Below are 23,667 nucleotides of genomic sequence, written 5' to 3' on the forward strand. Positions count from 1 at the left end.
TGTATGGATCTTTTCCAATTACGGTAATTAGGAAGACAGGAATCACATATACACACTACTGTATAAAATAGGTGATTAACAAGAACCTACAGCGTAGCACAGGGAAATGTACTCAATAGCTTGCAATAACCTATATGGAGAAAAAAGAATGGATCTACATATATGTATGACTGATTCACTTTGCTGTCCATCTGAAACTAACAACTCTGTAAGTCAACTACACTCCAATAAAATGTTGTTTAGTTTAGTTCCTCCATCACACTGGCCACATTCCAAGGACTCCGTTACTGCTTGCGGCCAGCCACCACGCTGTTGGACAATGCCGATACGGATTGTCTCCTTGGTTGCTCTAAGTTCTGTTCGCCAGCACCACCCTGGGAAATTGAATTCAGGTAACCCAGCTTCTGCTGTAGAGCACGAGCCCACCCGTCCCCATGTCAACGTCCGTGGGGATTACCCGAGTTTCTGCAGTTGGCATGTTGATTTTTTCAAGGATGTCCACAGCCTGTTGACTCCATCAGGCCCCAGATCATTTCCTAAAAGGTTCAGATGAACCAAGCTTCTATTGTTTCTGAGCACAGAGCAGAGATGCTGGCAGCAATTATGAGTCAAATTGCATTTCTCCAACCTAAGAGTGGATGAGACACAAGCGTTAGATGGTCTTCCAAGAGAGAGAACTTAGAAATAAAAATGACGTATTTATTATTAGCCCATAGAATTGTAGCACTCTATCTTATATTCTGTGATAATACATATGGGTTAAAAAAAAACCTGAAGATGACTAGATGTATGTACATGTGTAACTGAATATCTATGTGGTACAGGAAAAACTATCACCACATTGTATATCAGCTATACTTCAGTAAAACCTTAAAAGTGAAAAAAAGAACAGCAATCGAGGCTTAGGGGGATATGTACTACTGACAGAGACTGGCTAACAGTAGACTTAACACCTACCAGACACTTTCCCAAGTGCTGACACATCACTCCTTTAGTCCACATACCAACCCTATAAAAAGGTAGATGGTACCTGAAACCCCGTTTGGCAGGTAAGGAGACGGAAAGTTAGCCTGCCTGGATACGCAAACATTTTAGTACCAAGGGGCTGTATTCATTTAAAAGGCCCTTGAAAGGACTGAAATAACATTACTACTTCTCCATTATACCTTTTCCATCTTATCTGTAAATTCCACAACATGAAAATCTGAATACAGGGTTGTCTAGATGCCAGGAACACAAAAGCGACAAGATGTATTACACAGCTGAACACAGTGGAAGCTTCCACCTAAGTCTATAAAGAAGTGTGGCTATACACTTAGAATGGATCCATAATGAGCTCCTACTATGCAGTACGGGGAACTATATCTAATTTCTTGGGATAGAACATGATGCAAGATAGGATGAGAGAAAGAGTATGTGTGTGTGTTTAATACACATATGTGACTGGGTCACTATTCTGTTAGCACAAATTGACATAACGCTTTAAATCAATGATACTTTAATAAATATTAAAGTTCAATAAATATTAAAGTTTTTCAAAAATTGTGGCCATAAAAAGGAATGAAATAATGCCATGCAACATGGATGGAACTAGAGACTCATACAGAGTGAAATAAGTCACAAAGAGAAAGGCCGTATGATATCACTCATATCTGGTATCTAATATACAGCACAAATGAAACTTTCCACAGAAATGAAAATCACAGACTTGGAGAATAGACTTGTGGTTGCCTGGGGGGAGGGGGAGGGAGTGGGAGCTTGAGGTTAATGGATGCAAACTATTTCTCTTGGAATGGAGTAACAGTGAGATCCTGCTGTGTAGCACTGAGAACTATGTCTAGATACTTACAATGCAGCATGACAATGGGAGAAAAATTATGTATACAGGTATGTGTAAACTGGGTCCCCATGCTGTACAGTGGGGAAAAAAAGTGTTGGGGAAAATAACAATAAAAAGTAAATTTAAAAAAATTGTGGCCATACACACTAAATGAGATGCATCAAGAATACAGGGGATGGATGTATTTCCTTAGATTTCAAGAGGTTGATTATGTTCCAGAGACTGCTTCTAGATAGAGCATTTGATGGACAGGAAGAGCCTGATGAGAAATGCCCGGGCTCCAGTGTCAAACAGGTGTGTGCACATGTTTCAGATCTCACACCCCCAGCAGGGCTTGTACCACTGCAGTATATGTGCTCGACCTTGATTATCTATCTTTAATGGTATTCCTTTCATCTTCTAAGCAGTGTTTCTCAATTTGTCCCCATGGACATTTGGTAATATCTTAAGACTGGGACGATGCTAATGGAATCTGGTGGGTGGAAGCCAGGGATGCTATTTAACATCCTACAGGGCACAGGACAGCCCCCTCACTGCCAAGATCACCAGCCCAAAATGTCAGTGGTGCCAAGGTCAAGAAACCCCAGTCTAGATGACAAAGATGGAGCCCGTGTACAAAAAGACAGGACCTGCTTTAAGGCTGGAGAATGAGACTGCATGAAAGTGAATTTAGTATCACAAATGACTTTATCACTTACAATGAAGGAACTACTGGCAAATGTTCAACTCTTTTCTGCCTCTGGGGAGAAGCACCCAGGGGGAGTGGGCTTAAAACCATACCCTCGGTGCTTTTAAAGCTTCACTATGACCCTGATTTACTTGGATAAATCTGGTGGCTTTTCCTTTACCTACAGGATAAAGAATATTGAACCCGAAAAATGCTTCTTGAAGTACAGAAATTTGGTGGGGAAAAAATAGCTTCCGACCTATTTCAATTAGCACAATGCACCCAAAGTTCATTCATGTTGTCACAAACGGCAGGATTTCCATAAAGAAAGACATTGCTGTATGATGTCATTTATACGTGGAATCTTTAAAAAGCCAAACTCAAAGAAACAGTAGAAGGGTGGTTTCCTGGGATGAAGGAAAGGGGGTAAATGGGGAGAGATTGGTCCAAAGGTGCCACCTTCCAGTTATAAAATGACTACCTTCTAGAAACCAGCAAGGTGACGCTAGTTAATAATGCTGTTTTACATACTTGAAAGTGAAATGGCAGCTATGTGATGGGATGAAGGTCTTACCTCACACTACAGCCGCAATCACTTTTGCAACAGATAAATGTATCAAACCGGTTTCTACACCTTAAACATATACAATGTTATGTATCCATTACATCTCAATAAGGCTGGAAGACAAAGGGCTTGCTTGGCTCCTGAATCGGACTTTATTAAAGTGAGCACCTTGCCTCAATTTCCTCATCTATAACATGGGTACAAAAGTACCGCCCTCCTGGTGCCTCCATGCTAGTCTATGAAGTAATGATTATAGCGCGTTTCCCATTTCCAAGCATGCATAAGCATTCCAATGACAGCCTGACCTACACAATTTTTTCCTCCATACCTTATGCCCCTTTCCCATTCCTATTGCTCTCTGTTCCAGCCACATGTTGTTGAGTTTCCCTGCAAAACCCACCTCTGAGCCCTTATATATGCTGATACCCCCGCCAAGAGCTTTTTCCCCTCCCCTTTCTTTTGGGGGGCTTGGGGATACTATTTCAGGGCTCATCTCAAGACCTAACCTTCTCAGCCCAGTTTTCCCCAAGCCCCTACACTGTTTGTGGGAGTAACTAGGACACAGAGAGCACTGCCTATGTGAATGATGGCTATCCTTTGAGCTACTGGTAACCGAAAAATCTATTACCAGAGGCTAAACCATCTTAGTTTGCTGAGCAAGCACCTTGCATTGTGGTTAAAATCTGTCTTCCAAAAAAAAAAAAAAGGTGTGGTATATATACACAATGGAATACTACTCAGCCATTAAAAAGAACGAAATAATGCCATTTGCAGCAACATGAATAGAACTAGAGACTCTCACACTAAGTGAAGTAAGTCAGAAAGAGAAAGACAAATACCATATGATATCATTTCTATCTGGAATTTAATATATGGCACAAATGAACCTTTCCACAGAAAAGAAAATCATGGACTTGGAGAATAGACTTGTGGTTGCTTGGGGGAGGGGGAGGGAGTAGGAGGGACTGGGAGCTTGGGGTTAATGGATGCAAACTATTGCCTTTGGAATGGATTAGCAATGGGATCCTGCTGTGTAGCACTGGGAACTCTGTCTGGTCAATTATGATGGAACACGTAATGTGAGAAAAAAGGACGTATACATGTATGTGTAACTGGGTCACCATGCTGCACAGTAGAAAAAAAAATTTATGTATTGGGGAAATTTTTTTAAAAAATCAGTCTTCCCCTTATACAGCCAAGATTCACAGGACAGGAAATATGCCATGCACCATAGCACCTACTGTCCAAAATGTACAGATTGAAAGTAAAAATATTTACAATACACCAAAGATGGGGCGAAGTAAAGCACTTTTTCTAAACTTGGAGTTTAACGCCCAGCCGAGGAGATTCTTACATGTACAACACTTCCTTCACCTTTTCCCACCTCAACACCGGCCCCGAGTGACCACTTACTATCCCCTTTCCACCCCGAGAGGTGGGGTGGAGGGACGACTTCCTGCAGAGAGAACATCATGAACTCACCCAAGGGTCTTCAGTGCATAATTTACATGCTTCAGAACCTCACACAGCTCCTTCGCCCCATTGTCACGAACATCATTTTCCCCAAGATCCAAAATTTTCAGACTCTGATTGTGCCTGAGGGCATCAGCAAGCTCCCGGCAGCCCTCCACCGAGAAAGAACAATCTGACAAGCTGCAAGATAAAAATGTAGAGGGTGGGGAGTGGGGGGAGAGTAATCCTTGAACCCTTCGTCTTTACTCTGAATGTCCAGTCCCTCTCACTTTCTTCCAACCATAAGAGATGCCAAAACCAGGCATCTTATCCCAAGCCCAGAAAGACAAAGGAGCTATTTAGGAGGTCTGAAACCCCTGGGCACTCTATTCACCTGGGGAAGAAAGCAAGTGAAAGGAGCAAGTCTCCCTCCCCAGGCCATCAACACACCCATGAGAAGGGCTTCTACCTGTGACACTTCTCAGAGCACCCAGACTCTTTTGCTCTCAGAGCACGTTTTGCAGCCTTCGAGCTCAACATGTGAGCCAAGAAAGACACCAAGAATCACACTTAAGGGCAGATCCAAATTCCCTATGAATGAATTATTATAGCAAAATACATTCAAGGCAAGTAATCCAGGTAAATATTTGGAGAGAGCATGAAAGAAGAGGCAAGCTAGGAGGGAGAGACACAGAGATGAGAGGGAAAACAGACAGAGGAGGACACAGACAGACACAGGGAGCAGAGAGAGGTCAAACAATTCAGGAGTGACAGCTTAAGGCAGAGAAGCCAAACCTAAGGCAAAAATCCTTAAAGAAACCATAAAAGGAAGTCAGGCTTCAGGACACATGTCCACACATTTAAAACTATCAAGAGCTGAACCTGGAGTTCCCACTGTGGCACAAAAGGTTAAGTATCTGACGTTGTCTCTGCAGAACTGTGAATCCAATCCCCAGCCTGGTTAAGGATCCAGTATTGCTGCACCTGTGGGGTAGGTCACAGCGTCAACTCAGATTCCATGCCTGCCTAGGAACTTCCATATGTCATGGTTCAGCCAAAAAAAAAAAAAAAAAAAAAAAAGCTTTGTTTATCTTGTTGAACTTCCTTTTTTTTATTTGCTTTTTTTAGGGCCACACCTGCATTGTATGGAGGTTCCCAGGCTAGGGGTCCAATTGGAGCTACAGCTGCTGGCCTATGCCACAGCCACACGGGATCCAAGCCACATGTGCAACCTGCGCCACAGCTCACGGCAACACAGGATCATTGACCCACTGAGCAAGGCCAGGGATCGTGGTTACGAGTCAGACTGGTTTCCACTGCACCTGGATGGAAACTCCCATTTTTCTACGCCTCTAGCTGACAGAGATCAGGGACATTTTCTAACACTGCGCCAGGAGGCGTAGGTAACAGATGCTCTTATAAGGTGGTGATATAAGCAGAGGACGGGGGTGCGATGTGTGTTAGAACATGGATTGCAGATACCCTTTGACCTGGCCATTCTATCGCTAGGGACTTATTCTATAAGTATACTTAACACACGTCCACAACAGTACAGGTTCCCAGACACATTGCCTAACTTTTATAACTATTTCCAAAGATGGGGACCAGCCTGAGTACTGGTTACATAAACAGACACTCCCTCAACAAAGTACTACATACTCATAAAGGGGTTAAAATTGTTGTGTATGGATTTGGAACATTCTCAGATATGTTGGTTGGCGTACACACTTTCACACAAGTGCTGAGTTTATAAACACCTGGGTATGCAGAAGACCTATGGAGGGGTTTTTTAAATGACAATGGAAGCTTTGGTGGCTCCATGGAAGCAAGTGTCAAGGAAGCACTGGCCAAAGGTGGCTTCGTATACCCTCTGTTACCCAGTGGATGAGCAAAGTGCAATAGCAGTTTCTGTAACAATGCTGACACCCTAGACCTGCGCTGTTCACCCAACACCACTTACTACGTGTGACCATTAAGCCCTCCAAACGTGGTCAGTGTAACGAAGGCACTGAAAGTTTTATTATAGTCCATCTTAATTTTATTTAATTTTAATTGATTTAAAATAAATTTAATTTTTTTATGGCTGCACACATGACACATGGACGTTCCCCAGCCAGGGACTGAATCTGAGCCACAACAGTGGCAATGCCAATCCTTTAACCCACGGCACCAGGCCAGGGATTGAACTTGCACCTCTGCAGCTACCCAAGCTGTGCATTTGGATTTTTAACCCACTGTGCCACTAACTTTCATTATTTTTAATTTAGACACCTGTGGCCAGTGTGTGTCATACTGGACAGCATAACCACTTTTTTAAAAAATCTTTTTTAAGGCAACATTTTAACTAAAATCTAACTCATTATATAATATATAAAACTTTTGGTCTACCAATAACTCAACTAAAATGTCTTTATATTGGGCTAGACAACCTTACATTAAAACACAACACATCTTTGAATAAAGATAAAAGCTTTAGACTGATACCAAATACTAGTTTTGGCATTTTCAATTTCTTTAAAAACACAACATTTTACTCTGGGTCAAATTCCAAAATAATAAAATCCTCAAATGATGCTTAAGAAGAGCTACCATGAAGCATAGAATAAGTGTTTGATCTAGATTTTTTTAAATAACTGAATAATTATCTTTAAAAAATTTCTTAAAACTTGGCTACTGTGTATACTTAAGTTTCATCTGAATGGCACACTGCCATTTAATCCTGTCAATTTACTTTCTATAGGACTAAGGCAAAAATATTCTACTTAATTTTCCATCAGCTACCTTTTAGGTCATCAAATTACTTTCTATTTATTAAAGTTATAAAAAATAATTAAAATATATACAAAGGAAAATAAATAAAAGTTCATTAAAAGCTTTCTGAATTCCTTAGCTCCCTTTCTCTGTGGTTATTTGGATAACTTCCCACAGTCACTAATATTTGTACTGGAAGTCATGAGCCTTCTGTGATAGTGATATGGACTTTATAGTTGAAAATAAGCATTTATTGCATAAATAATACACAAAGTCACTTCTAGTATGCTGAGTTCCCCGAGCCCCTCCCCCAATCATCAAACCCACGGGGTGGTCTTGACCCCCACGATCAGTGCAGCTGGCCCTTCACACATCTTCCCATTTTTTCCCCTCATCACCACTATCCACCCACACCCCCACCTCCAACAAAAGCCAAAGCCCCTCAATAGACTGGCTTCCACGCCCTGGACTCAAACCCCACCAGGACCTCACACACTCACAGGTCAAGTCACATGGCCCTCCTCCCAACCACGAACCAAGAGGAGGTGCTGAAGCTTACTTCAGGTCTTGCAGGTTGCAATCTGGACAACGCAGGGGCTCACACAGAAACTTCACTCCCTCATCTCCCAGGTTATTCTTCCTCAAATTCAGGTGTGTCAAGCGTTTGTTCTGGAGGAGGGCGTTTGACAAGTACCTACAGCTTGCTGCACTAAGCTGGCAGAACCAGAGCCTGTGGGATCAGAGTCACGGAGACAGGTCTTCAGGAAAGCAGCCCAAAACAAGGCCCCTCCTTCAAGGGCGCCTGGGAGGTCTCCCCAGAGCAAAGGCCAGGATGTGCAGAGTACCTGTGCTTACTTTCCTCTTTCTTGTTCCAGATTTATGCAATGAGCACACAGAGAACACACCAGCCATTAGTGGTTGGTTTAAAAATAAAGCAACAGGGACCAAAGAATACAAAGTTTCAATCATGTGAGATACATTCTGAAGATCTACTATACTGCCTAGACCCTGCCTAGAGCTGACGATACTATACTATATACCTAAAAGTGGATCAGATCCTACATCAAATTTACCACACAGGAAAGCAGTAATAACACTAAAGGAGGTGGGAGGAGACTCTGGGACGGGATGGATGCGCTCATGGCCTGAATGGTGATGATGGGTTCATGGTGTATATTTATCCCTCGACTCACCAAACGGTATACACATTAAGTGTGTTCACCTGTACATCAAGAAAATAAAGTTTAAGAATTTTTTAAATTTGTAAGTAGAAATGTGAAAGGAAAAATATTTTAAATAGACTTGAGGTAGCTGGGAATGAACCCCAGGAGCTAGAGCCAGTCAGACATGGCTTCAGAGGCCACTCAGCCATTCATTCATCAGGCAAAGATGTGTTCTTCCCTCTTCAGGCTTCATCTCCTCCATCCTCAAGTCGAGACCATGATGGTCTGTCATGAAAGCATGCACGTACAGTGTTTGGTATAGTAATGTGAGAGTGTGCAATACAAGTTACAGGAGATGTGTCATAGTCAGAGATTATTTATATCATACATAGGGATAGAATAATTATACAATGTTTATATAGCAGGTGTTATATAATAAGTATTATATAGTTATATAATTGATTTATAGGTATATGTTATATGTAATACATGCTATATAATGATATATCATACATTGTATAAATGTTATGTATGTTAATGTATTATGTAATAGAATGTATTGTTTAATTATATATGATATAATATTAATATATCATGGTAAATTGATATATTAAAGCATGCAAGTATAGTGACAAATTCTATATTACTTTATGTTATAAATATAATGATTGCACATGCCTAATATTAGTTCTTATGATGTACGTGTTCATTACCTGTTAACATTCTGGTCTTTGAGTCTCAGTGTTAGGCGAGTACCAATCTTTCGTTTCTTTGCTCAGATTCCATGGTCTTTTACCACAATTACCACCATGTTTGCACCTCAAGAAGTTTGGCCTTCTCCCTTCATTTATACTTACCTGAACAGTATCCAATCTCAGAAAACTCAACTCTCCATCTATTCCACATCTCCCCCCCAAGAAGAAAAGAGCTGCATCCTCAGCTTAGCATCCACCCCTGCATGTGGACTCTCATCCCTACCCACCAGCTGCCTGGAGTCCTACAGTTCTGGATACACCTGCTCACAGAACACCTCCACATGGTCGATTAACAGGCATCTCACACTCCTAGGTCCCAATCCAAACTCCTTACACCCAAACCCATTTTCACCAGGCCAGAGAAAGCCACCATCCTTCACCCAGATGCTCAAGCCCATCACCTGTGGCCATTCTTGGTTCCTTTCCCTCCCAAACCACCTCTAATCTATCAGCAAGTTCCCATTGACTCTGCCTTCAAATACACCCTGAAGTCCTACCACCTGGCCCAGGCCGACCCTCTCCTAGCCACTTGCCTGTCTACAGGCACCTGCTTCTGCTTAGACTTTTGCCCCTCATTACAGGCCACTCTTCAAAAGCAGCCTGGATGGTCTTTCTGATCACGTCTTTGTAGAACCCTGAAACAAAATGAGAAGTCCTACACCACATGCGCATATTCCAGGCACCTTCCTGCCTCTCCAGCTCCATCCTCTCCCATTATTCCCTCATGCGCATCACTCCAGCTAAACTAGTTTTCTTGTTCCTCTAATACCCCAAGCTCATTCCAACCTCAGGACCTTTACCCTCTGCATGTGGCTTCCTCCTCAACGTTCTTCAAGTCTCTACTTCAAGCATCACCTCCTCAGAGAGCTTGGTGGGAGAAGACCTTATGAGAAACCCACCCCACCCCTCTTTTTCTCCTCATTCCACTTTTTCTTCCTATCTAAACTATTGTTGTTGTCCTATCTAACTCAAAAAGTGCATCCTCCAACACTGGCAGGGAGCTTGTCTGCCTCTTCCACAACCCCAGCTTTGGGCAGATCTGTATCTGGAGGTAGGAACTCAGCTACCAGTTGACAAAAGCATCATCATTTCCCAAGGTCCTTGTTAAAACTGAATTCCTTGGCACAACCTCCAGAGATTGATTCAACACAATCTGGGGTCCTCCTCAGAATCTCTATTTACAACAACATCTAGCACCTTGAGTAACTGCTTAATGAATGTTAGTTTTCAATGATGTAATTGGATCTCGAATGACGGAGCCATAGTCTTTCTCAATGCTACCCCCTTGGAGAGTCACTTACAGAACCTGGGCCAGGAAGGACTTACACCAGCCTCTCTAAGAGACATTTGGGGTGAGCGAGGGAAGCACACAGAAGTTTCACGCCAGCATCTTGGATCTGATTAAATCCCAGGCAGAGGCGAGTCATTCTATGGGTGCTGATGAGAAGCAAGGCCAAGTCCCGACAGCTGGCCACCGGCAGGCTGCATTTCTCCAGTCTACGGGAAGTCAAGATGCAAGGTGAGCCTCACTAGATGCCCAGCTTCCTTTTTCTTCCTCAAACTCTCCATCCCTTGGGCCACCCATCTGGGACCCAAAATCATGGAAAGATTAAAGTGGATAAGAACAAGTGCTTCAAGGAGGAGAATAAGGTGGCTGAAGCTAAGATAGCTCAATCTCAGTCCTACTGACTTTTGGACCAGATCATTCTTTATTGGAGGAGGCCTCCAGGATCCTGTAGAAAACTGATCATACCCGGTGGTCTTTATCCAACTGATACGAGGAGCATCCTCCCCTCCCCAAATGTGAAAACCAAGTGTCCAGATGTCCCCTGGGGGACAAAAATAAATAAATCACCCCTGTTGAAAAACACCATGTTTAGAGGAGGCTGGCAGAAGCCTACAGAGGTTATACCAAAAAGGCTGATGGTCACATACCCAAAACTAAGGTGAGGGCAAAGCTGGCTGAGACTGAACCCTACTGAGAGAAAAGTGGGAAGAATGAAGTTGACAAGAAGTTGTCATGGGATGGGGGAATACCACAGGAGGATCCCCAAGCCTCCCCACTGCCGCCCACACCCTTCCACTCCAACCTGCAAGGAAGATTTTTTTTTTGAAAGAGCCACAAGACTTACGACAGTTCCTTCAGGGGGCACTTGGACGTCCCCAAGGGCCCTTGCAGTCTTTTAATCTCAACATCACAGAGACTGTTGTCCCCCAGACTGAGAAAGTTCAGACTTGTGTTCTTGCCAAGTTCCATAAAGAGCTGATGACAAACCTCAGAGGTGAGGCCACAGGACTCCAACCTATCAAAAGAGTCACTCCTGGGAAGGATGGTCTTTATCTAGAGGCCCCCTTGCTCCATGAGCAGAAGCTGCTTTCTCCATGTTCCTCATCCCTTCAGAGGCAGGATGGCTACTCTCTTCCAGGTAAGTGCCACTCAAAGTGTGATCCATGGTCCAGCATCCCCTCAGAGCCTGCTAGATGCTAATTATGAGGCCCTGTGGTAGACGGGCTGAATCTGGGGGGGAGGGGTGGATGCCATGGATCTGTGGGGGCTTTTTGGTTTTTTTAATTAGAGTATAATTGATTTACAACTTTGTGCCAATTTCTGCTGTATAGCAAAGTGACCCGGTCATTCACATATATATAATATATTCCCTTTCTTCTATTATTTTCCATCGTGGTCTATCACAAGAGACTGGACACAGTTCCCTGTGCTGTACAGTAGGACCTCACTCATATCCATTCGAAATGAAATTGTTTGCATCTGCCAACCCCAAACTCCCAATCCATTCCACTCCCTCCTCCCCAGCAACCACTAGTCTGTCCTCTATGTCTGTGATCCGCTTCTGTTCCGTAAATAGGTTCATTTGTGCTATATTTCAGACTCCACATATAAGTAGTGTCATATGGTATTTGTCCTTCTCTTTCTGACTTACTTCACTTAGTATAAGAACCTCTAGATGCTTCCATGTTGCTGCAAATGGCATTATTTCATTCTTTTTCTACGGCTGAATAGTATTCCATTATATATATGTACCACATCTCAATCCACTCATCTGCTGATGGACATTTGGGTTGTTTCCATGTCTTGGCTATTGTGAAGAGTGCTCTTATACATAAAGAGGTGCATGTACCTTTTTGATTTGTAGTATTGTCTGGATATATGCCTGGGAGAGGGACTGCTAGATCGTAGGGTAGTTCTACATTCAGTTTTCTGGGGAACCTCCAGACTTTTCTCCACAGTGGTTGTACCTATTTCCATCAGGAATGTGTGTTTTAACATGCCCCCTTCAGCAATTCTGATATACTTTAAAATCGGAGAACCACTGCTCTACACCCATGCACTCATTCCCTTTGCTCGCCTTTCTCAATACCCTCTTGCTACAGCACTGACTACTGCCCTCAGAGTGACACCAAACACAGACGCCACCTTGGAGACAGATCTGGCAAATCAAAGACTTACCAGAGATACTTGAGGCTGCAGGATGGGTGCCTCAAAGTTCTGAAAATCATCATGGACACAGTGATTCCTAGGTTGTTAGAGCTCAAGTCCAGATGGGTCAAGTTGGGGTTACAGTGAAGGACAAGGACGAGCTCCTTCAGGATCCCCACCGGAGACATCGATTTGCACCTGAGCAAAGGAGGTGGTGAGAAAGTCAGCTTGGGGCAAGAAGGCTGCTGCTTCGTCTCTCCTTTCGCACATGCACACACACACAGATACAAGGATGTACAAGATGCAAGAGGAATCCAAAAACTGCTTTGTGCCACGGTACTGAACTTTGAAAAGGCAGCCTCAAATATACTCCCCAAGGGTCACTAAGCTCAGTTCGATGTATCAGGTCAGAAACGAACCCTCTCCCCATGCCTCCCCCTAATCTACCATTAAGATGACCCAGACTCACAGATACAGAGAACAGACGTGTGGTTACCAAGGGAGTGGGGAAGGGAGTGGGATGGATGAGGAGTTTGGGGTTGGTAGATGCTGACCAGGACATTTAGAGTGGGATAAGCAATGAGATCCTGCTGTGTAGCACTGGGAACTGTGTCTAGTCACTTAGGATGGAGCATGATAATGGGAGAAAAAAGAATGTATACATGTATGTGTAACTGGGTCACCATGCTGTACAGCAGGAAAAAAATTAACAATTCCCGCCGTACAGCGGGAAATAACAATTAAAAATTTAATTTTAAAAAAACTTTTAAGAAGTACCTGTTATGTTCACTTCTATTACTTTAAATAGGTAGAAGATGCCTGATAAATATCTGTTGAATGAATGCATACTGCACCACAAACTACTTACCATTCCTTAAGACACATAACACTTCTCATGGACTCCACACACCTTTAGTTCTTCTCAAGCAATTTGTCCCATCCTGTCCGAGAAGTTTTCTATTCTTTCATACGTAGCTCAAAACAGCTGTCTCCCCCAAAAAGGCTTAAGAAAAAATTAGTCTACCTCTAGTGTAAGATCATTCATGAGAGATGGCCATTTTTAACTAAAATTGTGAGATGAGTATCTTTTGAATCATCACTTTTAGTTTCACAGTGCTACTCTGAACACCTCATCTTCTCTATTTTGTGGGTACTCAATTCCAGGAAATCACACTATACGACTATCTATAGAGGTGATGCCAGAACCCACTGAACCCACCATCTGAGTTGCCATTGGGATACCTGAACTATGAAGTGTTCAGGTTCAAACAAACCGCACAGAAATAAAGGATGCCACTTACAAGGGAATGTACACACGAATCCAATTCTAAGCCCGTCCTTCATGGCCAAATTTGAGTTGTTAGTGGCTCTACAAGAACTTGCTCTAGAAAAGGTTAAACCCCTTTGGACCAACCTGCCACTTGCTGCCCCAACAGATTGTCATTTTTTTAAAGTTTTGTTAAAGTATAACTGATTTACAGTGTTATGATAATTTCTGCTGTACAACAAAGTGATTCAGTTATACACGTACACACATTCCCTCTTTTTCAGATTCTTTTCCCATGCATATTGTCACAGAATATCAGGCAGAGTTCCCTGGGCTATACAGCAGATCCCTGTTGGCCCATAGACTGCAATGCCCATATGCCATCCCAAACTCCCCATCCATCCCACCCAAAGTTTGTTTTCAGAGTCTGTGACTCTTGTTTCTGTTTTGCAAATAAGCTCACTTGTATCTTTGAGATTCCACACATAAGTGATACAATATGCTATTTGTCTTTCACAGACCTAATTCACTTAGTACCATTATTTCTAGGTGCATCCATGTTGCTATAAATTGCGTTTTTTGTTTTTTCTTGTTTGTTTTTGCCTTTTAGGGCTGCCCCCGCAGCATATGGAAGTTCCCAGGCTGGAGGTCAGTCTCAGATACATCTGCAGGCCTTACGCCAAAAGCACAGCAACACAGGATCCAAGCCTCATCTGCAACCCACACCACAGCTCATGGCAATGCCAGATCCTTAACCTACTGAGCAAGGCCAGGGATCAAACCTGCATCCTCATGGATCCTAGTTGGGTTCATGAACCACTGAGTCATGAAGGGGATTACTTTTTCATTCTTTTCATGGCTGAGTAATATTCCCTTGTACCTATTACCACACCTTCTTTATCCATTCCTCTGTTGATGGACATTTAGGTTGTTTTCAGATTGTCCTTTTTGGAAAATTTCCATCTACTTTGCCTCAACAGCATCTTCAGAAATCTAAGTCCCTTTATTTTATTCTCCTGAGCACCTAGCTTACTTTCTGCCCAATAGATACTAACTGCTGTAACCACAGAGAAAAGTTGGGCTATTCTCCCATGGAATTCTTCAAACTGTGAGTCTCACACTTACATCAGCTTTTGGAGTTTGCACCTCGAACTTCCAAGCTCGTGACAGAGTTTCTTCATATATAATGTATTAAGCTTGCTGTTACTCAAGTCCAGCTCTCTCATATGTCCATTGCAGAACACGGAGCAAATATCCTGCCACTGACGCATCTTAAAATCGACAACCCTTTCCCTGAGGGAGGGAGAAGAGAGAAGTCTTATCAGAGTAAATGAAACTCAACTAACACCCACAAGATGTTTCTAACAAAAGGGACTCCCTGGAGTTCTGAACATGAAAAAGTCTAACCCCAAAAGCACAGTTCTCAAAACACCCCATGTTTGGAGTTCCCAATGTGACTAAGGAGCAATGAGCCCAATGGGTATCCGTGAGGACGAAGATTCAATCCCTGGCCTCGCTCAGTGGATTAAAGGATCCGGCACTGCTGTGAGCTGTGGTGTAGGTTGCAGACATGGCTCAGTTCTGGCATTACTGTGGCTGTGGTGTAGGCTGGCAGCAGCAGCTCAAATTAGGCCACCAGCCTTGGAACTTCCATATGCTGTGGGTGTAGCCCTAAAAAGACCACACACACGCACACCCGAAGTTTTATTTGCCAAATCCTCAACAATTCTTTTCAGAGGAAAGAAACCACATAAATTTCTTACTCTTTACAAGTTCATAATCCTTAAAAGTTCAGACTTAAGTACATTTAAGACAGAATCAGGAGTTCCCATCGTGGCTCAGTGGTTAACGAATCCAACTAGGAACCATGAGGTTGTGGGTTTGATCCCTGGCCTCGCTCAGTGGGTTAAGGATCCGACAATAGTGGGTTGCAGATGTAGCTCGGATCCCACGTTGCTGTGGTTGTGGTGTAGGCCAGTGGCTACAGTTCCAATTAGACCCCTAGCCTGGGAACCTCCATATGCCACAGGAGCAGCCCTAGAAAAGGAAAAAAGACCAAAAAAAGGACAGACTCAGACTTTTTCCCCCATTAGCAGTGTTTATTTTGTGTTCCAAATTTATGCCTTTAAAGTGTGTGCAGTAAAAGAGGATTTTGTAATGATTAGAAGATTCGTGTTAGTATTTAGAACTTAGAATCATTAAAATTCTAATTATTGGGAATCTTCCTAGTGCAGTAGGCTCTCCATGTTAAGGGGGAAAAAAAGCATTAAAGTCAGAGATTAATTTTTCTATCTCAGATGTGATGAGGGAAGTAAAACAAATACATTCTGAAAGCATCTCAAGGATATAAAATTCCATTCCTTAAGTCTGGAACTGTAGCACTGGTTAGAGAAGTTGTTTCCGACTATAACCAGCGTATTCATGAGTGTGTGTGTGTGTGTGTGTGTGATGTATATACATGCCTTTGCATCCATGTGTTTAATATACCAGTTAATACTGATATACAGAGTTTAAGATTACTGAGAAAAAAATAGTAAGAAGCTGTGCTGTAGAGAAGTAGGAAATAACCTCAGTATCAGAAGATCTGTCATCACCTTTACGGAAGGTCTGAAATGTCCTTAAGCCTTAAGATGACCGTACGTTAAGAAAGGGATAATGTCAACTGAGTCTTACTCTCCTAACAAATGGGATTATCCTTGGAAAAATCACTTTGTAGGAGGGGTGTTTACGTGACCCAACAGTGAATGCTACCCAAATAAAGCCCCCTCTTTTAAGTTTTCAGGATGTCAAGACAAGACAAATGACAGCCAAAATATATTGAACATTAATTAGCCCAGACTCCCCAAGCCAAGCATCTTACTACTATTCCAATCTGGGTGAACACAAAAAAGTTAGTCTCGGAGTTCCCACTGTGGCTCAGGAGAAAGAAACCTGACAAGGATCCATAAGGATGTGGGTTTGATCCCTGGCCTTGCTCAGTGTGTTAAGGATCTGGCATTGCTGTGGGCTGTGGTGTGGGTGGCAGATTCAGCTCGGATCCCACATTGCTGTGGCTGTGGTGGAGGCTGGCAGCTGCAGCTCCAATTCAACCCCTAGCCTGAGAATTTTCATATGCCACAGGTGAGGCCCTAAAAAAGGCAAAAAAAGCCAGGAGCTCTCAAAGCAAGCCGGGCACTGATCTAGGTGAGGCCACTCAATAGCCACAATAACCTAAGCAAATTGCACTTTCACCCATCAGTTTTCTCCTCTCTGAATGAAGTAACAGTTCCCCCTCCATGAAGTTATGGCCATTGCTCAGACCCAAGTAGCTGTCACCATACAGTGCCTGGTACATGATGCTTCAACATGCAATGCCCGAGACAGACAACCTACCTTTAAGGAGATGAGCAAACATGGCCTTCATCATACCTCAAGGAAAATATACTCACAGGTTACAGATGAAATAGAATGTCTGGTCTATCATAACCATCAATAACACAACAACTACGAACCACCGGTTTTTTGGTAGAAGATCTTGGGCAGTGCCTTGAGGATGAGAGAGTTAGGGAAGGGATGGTTTTTCCATGACTCACCGCTGACTTTGCACTTGAGGAATGGGACTGCTGATGGAGAGCCTCAGCTTAGTTAACTTTGGACAGTGCTTCAGGCATAAGGACGAAGCATGGAGTCCCTCATTCTTATCGATGTCAATATCAGCTTCAAGGAGGCGATTCAAAACCTTCTGCACAAGGTTTTCATCCTGCATCTCATGCAAGCACTGAAAAAACTGAAGGAACTCGAAATGGATGTAGGCAGGATTATCCACAGCCAACGCTTCCGTCCAATCTAATAATGCATATATTACCCTGGGAGACATTTCACAGTGTAGACTAACTTCTAGTTCTCGTGCTAAGTCTCTTTTGAAAAGACCAAAGAGAAAAAGCGCTATCTGATGCCAGTACAGGTTGGTGTCAGTGAAGACACCATTTATGAACACCTTTATCTCGTCAAACTTTGGAAGTCCACCAACAGATCCTTCTGTCCCCCGGAGCAGATAGAACATGGCCCCAAAAAACATCTGGAAACTTTGGTGAGTGAAAGCGATGCAGCCCTCACAGTCAATGACCTTTTGAAGAATATTCAACCTCAAGAGATAATCAATAAAAGAGGCCTCCAGATGGCAGTGTTCCAGGACCTCTTTCGCAAATACAGAATTCAAGCACCACATTCCTTCTGCAGCCAGAGAGCAGAGGGCTCTCCACTGCTCTGGCCAGCTCTGATCCGACAAATTCACCTCTGCTGTTGTGAACAATTGGGAAAAAAAATAGGCATAGATACTGGTCACGGTCTGGGTGCTCATCTCGAAAGAAGGATTTCTTGTCATCTGCCACATCAGGCTGGAACAGACAGTCCAGCAGACCAGGGGGGCAGAACACCAATCAAAGAGAGTTTCATTTTGTCTTAGCCATCTCAAGATTGCATTAGCTTTGTCTTGGTCACCAAAGAACCTGATGAAGTACTCCCCCCGGTCTTCCTCTGTGAAGCCTGAGATGAAGATGAAGTATGGGTTCGGTAACAACTTTTTAAGATAGGCAATCTGAGTGTCACGGGCTGTTATCAGTAAGGTAGCCTGGGGCGCCAACTCCTTCTTCAGCAAGTGGAGGATGAGTCTGTCCCCTGGGAGTGGCGTATACCAGTCTGAACAGGGTGGGCTCCTCTCCAGGGTGGAGGACACAGCACTTTCCTCAAAGCCGTCAACGATGAACAGGAGTCTTTCAGAATGATTGATCAACTCGGTGAGGGGGATCTGAGAGTCGGGCCAGTCCTGGGAAAGCAGGCCAACAAAGGTGGTGTCCCTCATTCTTTGAAGCTTGTGGCAGCTGATATAGAAAACATAGGAGAATCTGTGCTGAAAGAGAGAGCCCTCTGCCCAATGCAGCACGACTTTCATGGCCAGGATGGTCTTCCCAACCCCTGCTCTGCCCCCCAAGATGATGGTCTCGGGCTGGGCTCCAGTCCTGTTAGGATACAGTAGGCTCCTCAGCTCTTCGTGCTCCTGCTCGGTCATGTGACGGAGATAGATGTGGCCTTCGGGCCAAGGGATACTGTCCCACATCAGCAGTATTTTATCCTTCATCCTCTCTCTGTACTTTCTCCTGTGGGCTAAGACAGAGATGTGAGGCAAAACAGAACAAAACAAGGGTCATAACGAAGGTTAGCTTTAGGAGTTACTCAGTAAAGTACCAACATCAAGCCTTGAGCAAAGATTGACAATCTCTGCCTTCAAGGGTCTTTGTTTTGGAATTGTTGGGGTGAGGTGGTGGAGGAAAGCAGAGAAGTGAAACAGCTATGGGGGAAAGAATCTGAAAGAGAATGGCTATGTCTACATGCAGGACTGAATCACTTGGTGGTACAGCAGAGATTATCACTACATTGTCAATCAACTGTACATCAAAGAAACTTTAAAAAAATTAAATAGCTTGATGATATGCAAGAATAAAAAACCTAGGGTGACAGAATGGATTGAGAATGCCCTCTTAAGGGGAAGGGATGATAGAGGGCTCTGCCTAAGAGGTGACACCTCAATCATGAGAAGAACTCAGTCCTAGATGTAGGACAAGACTCTTTCATGCAGAGTGAAAAGCTGATCCAAATAACCTCAGACCCAAATGAGAACATTCTAGATCACAGGGTGGGGGGTGAACCCAGCCATAAGGGAGGGGCAAGATCATGGTCATCTCTGCTCTAAAGATCAAAAGATGCTAACCCACAGTTCACATTTCAAAAAGGTCATAGTATGACTGTGTCACTTTGCTGTACAGCAGAAATTGGCAAAACATTGTTAACCAACTGTACTTTAAGGAATAAATAACTAAGTAAGTAACTAATTTTTAAAATCCATTCTCACTGCTCTTTGGAGAGTGGATTTTGGTGCTAGAAAGAAAGCAAAGAGCTGCCTCGCAGAACCTTGAGCCCTGGGGCAGTGTCACTGCTTGGTCTACACCCTTGGGAATGTCAGAAGAGACACAGACAAAGAAGAGATGGAGGCAGCATATTTCCTAGGGATGGAGAGATTTCTTCTTCAAGAAGATCCTTGGAAATGGGATTAAGATGGCAGAACAGAAGGACTGTAGCTCAACTTCTCTCATAAAGACAACAAAATTACAAACAAATGCTTAACAATCCTCAACCAAATGGACCGGAAACTTTCAAAAAGATATCCTACTCCAGAAGACAAAGAGGAGACCACATCAAGAGGCAGGGGGGTGATTATGAGATATAAGCAACCCCATCCCTCCTAGGTGGGAAGCCCCAAAGCCTGGAAAGTAACTGTATCACAGATATTCACCTACAGGAGTAAGAGTTTTGAGGCCCACATCAAGTCCCCATGCATGGGGATCTGGCATTGGGAGAAAGAGCCCCTGGAGCATCTGGCATTGAAGGTCAGTGGGGCTTGTGTGCAGGAGCTCCACGAGACTGGGGAAAACGGAGACCCCTTCCTTAAAAGGCGCACACAGACTTTCACATGCACTGGGTCCCAGGGCAAAGCAAAGTCTCCATGTCAATCTGGGTCAGACCTGACTTCAGTTCTTGGAGGACCTCCTGGGAAAACAGGGGTGAATGTGGCTTGTTGTAGAGAAGGACATTGGAAGCAAAGCTCTTAGGAACATTCATCAGCATGCCTTTCTCTGGAGGTGGTCATTTTGGGAAAATCTGGCCCCACCCATCAGCGCTGAGAAGCCCCAGGACAAAAAACAATCCAGGTGGGATCACAGCCCCGCCCCTCAGTAAACAGGCTGCCTAAACACCCACCAGGCACACAGCCACCTCTACTCTCACCCAGAGACAAAGCCCCACCCACCAGAGGGACAGGAATCAGCTCCACCTACCAGTGGGCAGGCATTAGTCCCTCCCATCAGGAAGCCTACAGCAAGCCCCCATACCGACTTCAGCCACAAGGGGGGCACACAAGAAGTAAGAGAGGCTACAACTCTATTATCTGTAAAAAGGTCACCACACCAAAAACCTATCAAAATAAAAAGACAGAGAAATATAACTCAGATGAGGGAGAAAGAAAAAACCCCAGAAAAATAGCTAAGTGATCAGGAGATTCTCAGTCTCCAGGAAAAAGACTTTAGACTGTTAATCTGAAGATGACGCAAGACATTGGAAATAAACTGGAGGCAAAGATGGATAACTTACAGCAAACACTGACCAAAGAGATACAAGATATAAAACTTAAACAAGAAGAGATGCAAAATACAATAGCTGCTTCCAGTCAATTTTTTATTTCAGTTAACAGAAGAACGAATAAGCGAGGTGGAGGACAGATTAGTGGAAATCACAGATGTGGAACAGAAAAGAGAAAAAAGATTGAAAACAAATGAAGATGGTCTCAGAGAACTCTAGGACAATATTAAATGCACCAACATCTGTATTATAGGGGTGCCAGAGGAGAAGAGAGAGAGAAGGAGACAGAAAAAATATTCAAAGAGATAATAGCCGGAAACTTCCCTAACACAGGAAAGGAACCCCTCATTCAAATCCAGGAACCACAATGAGTACCATACAAAAAACCCAAGGAGGAATATACCAAGACACATATTAATCAAACTGACCAAAATTAAAGACAAAGAGAAAATACTGAAAGCAGCTAAGGAAAAGAAACAAGTAACATACAAGGGAACCCTGATAAGGTTATTGGCAGATTTTTCAGCAGAAATTCTCCAGGCCAGAAGGGAGTGGCATGATATACTTAATGTGAAGAAAGGATGAAACCTCCAACCAAGATTACTCTACCCAGCAAGGCCTTCATTCAGATTTGAAGGAGAAATCAAAAGCTTAACAAATAAGCAAAAGCTAAGAGAATTCAGCAACAGTAAACCAGCTTTACAACAAATACTAAAGGAACTTCTCTAGGCAGAAAATAAAAGGCTGCAATAGCAAACACAAATACCACAAATGACAAGACTCACCAGTAAAGATATACATACAGTAAAGATACGAAATCATCCATACACAATTATGCCACCAAAATCAGAAATCGTGAGGAGGGTACAAATGCAGGACACTGGAGATGCACTTGCAATTAAGAGACTAACAACTTAAAACAATCTCATATATATATATATATATAGACTCATTTAAAACTTCAGAGTAACTGCAAACCAAATCTACAATTGATGCACAAATAAGAAAAATCAACTCAAGTGCAACACTAAAGATAGTCATCAAACCACAAGAGAAGAGAACAAGAGAAGAAGAAAAAAGAGCAACAAAACCAAATCCAAAGCAACTAATATGGTAATAAGAACATACATATCAATAATTACATTAAATGTTAATGGATGAAATGCCCCAACCAAAAGACAGAGACTGGCTGAATGGATACAAAAATAAGACCCATATATATGTTGTCTTCAAGAGACTCATTTCACTTATAGGGACACATGCAAAACTGAAAGTGAGAGGATGGAAGGAAAAACTCCAGGCAAATAGGAATCAAAAGAAAGCTGGAATAGCAATACTCATATCAGACAAAATAGACGTTAAAATGAAGAATGTTTTAAGGGACAAAGAAGGACATTACATAATGATCAAAGGATCAATCCAAGAAGATGAAATAACAATTTTAAATATCTACGCACCCAACATAGGTTCACCACAATATATAAGGCAACTGCTAACAAGCTAAAAGGACAAATCAACAATAACACAATAATAGTGGGGGACTTTAACACCCCACTTACAGCAATGGACAGATCAGACAGAAAATCAATAAGGAAACACAGGCCCTGAATGAATCATTAAACCACATGGATTTAATAGATATTTATAGGACATTCCATCCAAAAGCAACAGAACACATATTCTTCTCAAGTGCACATGGAACATTCTCTAAGATTGATCACATTCTGGGCTATACATCAAACCTAGGTAACTTTAAGAAAATTGAAGTCATATCAAGCATTGTTTCTGACTACAATGCCACATGACTGGAAATCAACAAGAAAAAAACTGCAAAAAACACAAACACATGGAGACTAAACAGCCAATGGATCACTGAAGAAATCAAAGAGGAAATTAAATAATACCTAGCAGCAAATGACAACGAAGATACGACACTCCAAAACCTATGGGATGCAGCAAAAGCCGTTCTAAGAGGAAAGTTTATAGCAATACAAGCCCACCGCAGGAAACAAGAAAAAGCTCAAACAAACAAGCTAAAATACATCTGAAGCAGCTCGAGACAGAAGACCAGACAAGACCTAAAGTTAGTAGAAGGAAAGAAATCATAAAGATCAGAGCAGAAATCAATGAAATAGAAACAAAGAAAACCATAGAAAAGATCAATGAAATGAAAATCTGGTTCTTTGAAAAGATCAACAAAATTGATAAACCCCTAGCCAGACTTACCCAGCAAAAAAGAGAGAGGACTCAAATCAATGAAATTGGCAATGAAAAAGCAGAAATAACAATGGACACCACACAAATACAAAAGATCCTAAGAGACTACTATATGCAACTATATACCAATAAAATGGAAAACCTAGAAGAAATGGACAAATTCTTAGAAAAGAACAATCTTCCAAGACTAAACCAAGATGAAATAGAAAAGATGAATGGACCCATCACAAGAACTGAAATTGAAACTGTGATTTAAAAACTTCCAGCAAACAAAAGTCCAGGACCAGACGGCTTCACAGGTGAATTCTATCAAACATTTAGAGAAGAGCTGCTAATGCTTATCCTTCTGAAACTATTTCAAAAATTGCAGAGGAAGGGACACTC

General features: G+C 42.7%; 1 protein-coding gene across 1 annotated transcript in view; it reads right to left on the minus strand.

Annotated features, from left to right (window-relative positions):
- Positions 1 to 453: 453 nt before the first annotated feature.
- The window catches only part of NLRP13 (NLR family pyrin domain containing 13), a 40,562-nt gene continuing 17,348 nt past the window's right edge, over positions 454 to 23,667 (minus strand). Inside the window, 8 exon segments of the mRNA XM_047791391.1 lie at positions 454 to 628; positions 4,555 to 4,725; positions 7,835 to 8,005; positions 10,520 to 10,690; positions 12,660 to 12,827; positions 15,022 to 15,183; positions 15,647 to 15,678; positions 17,483 to 19,038. Coding sequence (XP_047647347.1) covers positions 454 to 628; positions 4,555 to 4,725; positions 7,835 to 8,005; positions 10,520 to 10,690; positions 12,660 to 12,827; positions 15,022 to 15,183; positions 15,647 to 15,678; positions 17,483 to 19,038 — 2,606 coding nt within the window.

Source organism: Phacochoerus africanus, chromosome 8, assembly GCF_016906955.1.
Source record: "Phacochoerus africanus isolate WHEZ1 chromosome 8, ROS_Pafr_v1, whole genome shotgun sequence".
NCBI classification, from domain to species: domain Eukaryota; kingdom Metazoa; phylum Chordata; class Mammalia; order Artiodactyla; family Suidae; genus Phacochoerus; species Phacochoerus africanus.